At 33.7% G+C, this 3841-nt stretch overlaps 1 protein-coding gene across 1 annotated transcript; it reads left to right on the top strand.

The window, feature by feature from the left end:
* Nucleotides 1-924: 924 nt before the first annotated feature.
* LOC106470065 (tubulin alpha chain) lies at nucleotides 925-3540 on the top strand (the record flags this gene model as incomplete). The annotated part of the gene is made up of 2 exons (XM_013930589.2): nucleotides 925-1314; nucleotides 2361-3540. Coding segments are annotated over 2 exons (690 nt in total), but the record flags the coding sequence as incomplete, so codon positions are not given.
* Between the last annotated feature and the right edge of the window lie 301 nt (nucleotides 3541-3841).

The following is a 3841-nucleotide window of genomic DNA, read 5'->3' as shown; positions in this document are numbered from 1 at the left end:
GTCTAAAGTAGAGAAGTTAGAATAATTAACATCAAATTCAAACCTGGAGTAGAGAAGTTAGAGTAGTTAGTATTGAATTCAAGCATATAGTAGAGGATTTAGTGTAGATAGTACTGAATTAAAGCCTAGAGTAGATAAGTTAGTACTGAATTCAAGCCTAGAGAAGAGAAGTTATTACTGAATTCAATCCAAGAGTAGAGAAGTTAGTACTGAATTCAATCCAAGAGTAGAGAAGTTAGTATGAATTCAAGCCTAGAGAGAGAAGTTATTACTGAATTCAAGCCTAGAGTAGAGAAGTTAGTACTGAATTCAAGCCTAGAGTAGAGAAGTTAGTACTGAATTCAAGCCTAGAGAAGAGAAGTTATTACTGAATTCAATCCAAGAGTAGAGAAGTTAGTATTGAATTCAAACCTAGAGAAGAGACGTTTGAGCAGTTAGCCCTGAATTCAACTTTAAAGTAGACAAGTTAATAGTATTTAAACCACATTAGCTGTATCCTGTAATATCACATACCACCAGCCCTGATAGACTTATAATGATTTACGCTGGAATGGACAGTACCAACACACAAATAAGTTATGAGAGTTATAGTTTCAAAGCTAAAGAGTCATATTTGCTCTTTAATTATGTAAATGTATAAACGTTTATGTATAAGGCCATATTACTATATGAAAATTCTCTATTGCTTTAAAACTTAGGTACTACATATTTTTAAAGGTTATCTCGATATGGCGTTTACTCTTCTTACTTCTTCGCTGTTTCTTTGAAAACTTCAATGCTTATCGCCAAACGATTTAGAGGGAACTTAAAATAAATATTATTTTCAGTAGTTTGTATTTTGTCCTCTATAAAATATGTCTTAGTGAATTTAATTCCATAAACTGTGTGATAAAATATTATACTATTAACTGAAAACATTTTCAGAACAGTGTCCAAGCATTAATTTATATTATTATTAAATTAGCTTTGTCACTGAAACATAAACCACTAGATGGCGCTAAAACGAGTTTCTTACTCCGTTGTATCTCATTTTATATTTATCTTTACAGAATCCACTTTCCTTTAGCAACTTATGCTCCAGTAATCTCAGCTGAAAAGGCCTACCACGAACAACTCACAGTGGGAGAAATTACTAATTCTTGTTTTGAACCGTCCAATCAGATGGTCAAATGCGATCCACGTCATGGAAAGTACATGGCAGTATGCCTACTATATAGAGGTGATGTGGTACCCAAAGATGTGAATGCCGCCATCGCGAACATCAAAACCAAGAGAACCATACAGTTTGTGGACTGGTGCCCGACAGGGTTTAAGGTTCACTTCATTTTTACTTTTTTACATTTTCAAAGTTATCTTGGGGGCAAACTATTGAAATAAACTTTTTTTTATATATTACTTAAAAATTCCTACAGCCCATATTAATACAGCTAAGATCGAACGTTGTTGTTTACTTAGTACAAAGCAACACAACGGGGTATCTGAACTTTGTCCGACGCGGAGAATCGAGCCTTAAATTTTAGCGTTGTAAGTTCATAAACTTACCCACCAAGATTTAACTTTCTCTGAATCATTCCATCTGTTCTTATTAACAATTATAATTGGAATCACATTAAGTTTTATGTAGAATATAATTATTCTCAACTTTTGAAATCAAACAAACTGTTATTTAAAAATGTATTTGCTTTAGAAATGATTATTTTTCTTTGTTTTTTTGGTAGAAGATAAGCACAAACCTACACAATGGGCTATCTGTGCTCTGCCCACCTCGGGTATCGAAACCCGGTTTCCAGCGTTGTAAGTCCGCAGACATATCGCTGTGCTACTGGGGGCTATTTTTCTTTGAACGAAATCGTCATGTACTGTTTGATTCTGAGGCTGTTCTCCAAATTTAGGATTGTGCTGAAAAAGACTCACATAACTTCAAACATTTACGTTTAGTACAACAGGTTGTTCAGTGTTTATATCCCAAAGTTGAAAATCTAACTCCAATTTTCGCAGCAAAATAAACACATCGAAACAGTCAAATTATTATTATTTATATATATATATATATATATAAGCAGCCCACTAACGGTACAACGCTAAGTCTGTCGGCTTATAACGCTGAAAATCGGGCTTCGATACCCGTGGTGGGCAGAGTATATATATATATATATAGTCCATTGTGTAGTCTTTGTGTTTAACAACAAACAAACACAAGCAGAATTGTTTTGTGAAAAAAAAGTGCGTTTTTCAATTTGTTATGCTGTTTAAAAGAAAACAAATAAATAAAATAAAGATAAAACGCAATTATAAAATTTAGGTCTGTTATGATAGTATCGCTGAATAGTTAGTTTTAAATTTTGTTTATTCTAATATAGGTAGGTATCAACTATCAGCCTCCTACGGTTGTACCTGGAGGAGATCTGGCCAAGGTGCAACGTGCTGTGTGCATGTTATCTAACACTACAGCCATAGCCGAGGCCTGGGCCAGACTTGACCATAAGTTTGATCTGATGTATGCCAAGAGAGCATTCGTCCACTGGTATGTCGGAGAAGGCATGGAAGAAGGAGAATTCTCTGAAGCACGTGAAGATTTGGCAGCGTTGGAAAAGGACTATGAAGAAGTAGGCGTGGACTCAGCTGAGGGCGAGGGCGACTATGACGAAGAGGAGTATTAGATTCACGTGCGAATAATTTTACTTGGTACACTTAACTGGATATGGACATCGATCTCCATTGTCATAACAAATGGTGGTCATCGTTCATCATCTGGTGTTATAATTTTTCTTTAAACATACAATAAAATGTTTCTTCTCTACAGCATTTTTTTTTTGTGACGACTTGGAAATTATTTGAATAATTTCGATTTCCTAAATTTCTTATTTAAGACAATATATACGACGTTTATATTTTTACATCCATTTGACGTTCAATTATTTTGTTCACGTGTGACAATGGCCACCAGATGTCGTGATGATAATGATGTGGTTGCAGAAATCGCAAAATTTCATTTTTCCGTTAATTGGAAAACAATGCTCAGAAAAATCTCTCAACTTTTAATATCTTTATCCAAAAAGGTACAGCTTTCTAAAAATATATATCGGTAGTTAGTACGCTCGAATAAAACACAGAAAAAACAACAACAAACTGTTATTGTTTTCGCTGTCAGCTTAAGTACATTTATTTGTCTGCAATAACTATTAACAATGAATGAAGAAGACCCGTATAGTGAAGAATAACAACCATTGTTGTGTTTTTAAACACCAAAAGGTTTTATGATAAAACGTAGCTCTTGTTTCTCTATCGGTGTTAACAAGTTTGCGGTGATTATGGCTGTTACAGATTGTTCGTTTATGTCACGTATATTAACCTATGCAAAAAATATATATTGCACGTAAAGGAATTTAGAATAATACAACATTATGAATCATTATTCTTCAATTTTATTATTACTTAGACCTGCCCACTGTTCTGAAATATATAAATATGAAAGAATACGAAGTATATGCTTTAGTAGAAGTGATATTGTAAGAGAAATAAAGATTGTGTTGAAACTTTTGTATGTATTTTTTTCTATAAAATATCCATAGTGTGTTAGACATGTGATCAGTTGCTATAAGACAGTTTAACATAATTACTGTTGTTGTTCGTTTTCAGCGCAGAGCTACACAAAGTTAAGTTGACCAGAAGGAATCGAACCCTGGATTTTAGCGAGTTAAATTCGCTGACCACCTGGGGACCATTTAATATAAGAAAATATTAGTTACTATGGTAGATGCGTGACTTTACATCAGTATCAAAAACGGTTAAGCAGCACAACATACATTTGTTAGTATTTTGTAACATTAATCTACTTCAG

This window comes from Limulus polyphemus, unplaced genomic scaffold, assembly GCF_000517525.1.
Source record: "Limulus polyphemus unplaced genomic scaffold, Limulus_polyphemus-2.1.2 Scaffold3801, whole genome shotgun sequence".
NCBI classification, from domain to species: domain Eukaryota; kingdom Metazoa; phylum Arthropoda; class Merostomata; order Xiphosura; family Limulidae; genus Limulus; species Limulus polyphemus.
The sequence above is the reverse complement of the archived record's forward strand: the minus strand, read 5'-3'. Positions and strand labels throughout refer to the sequence as shown.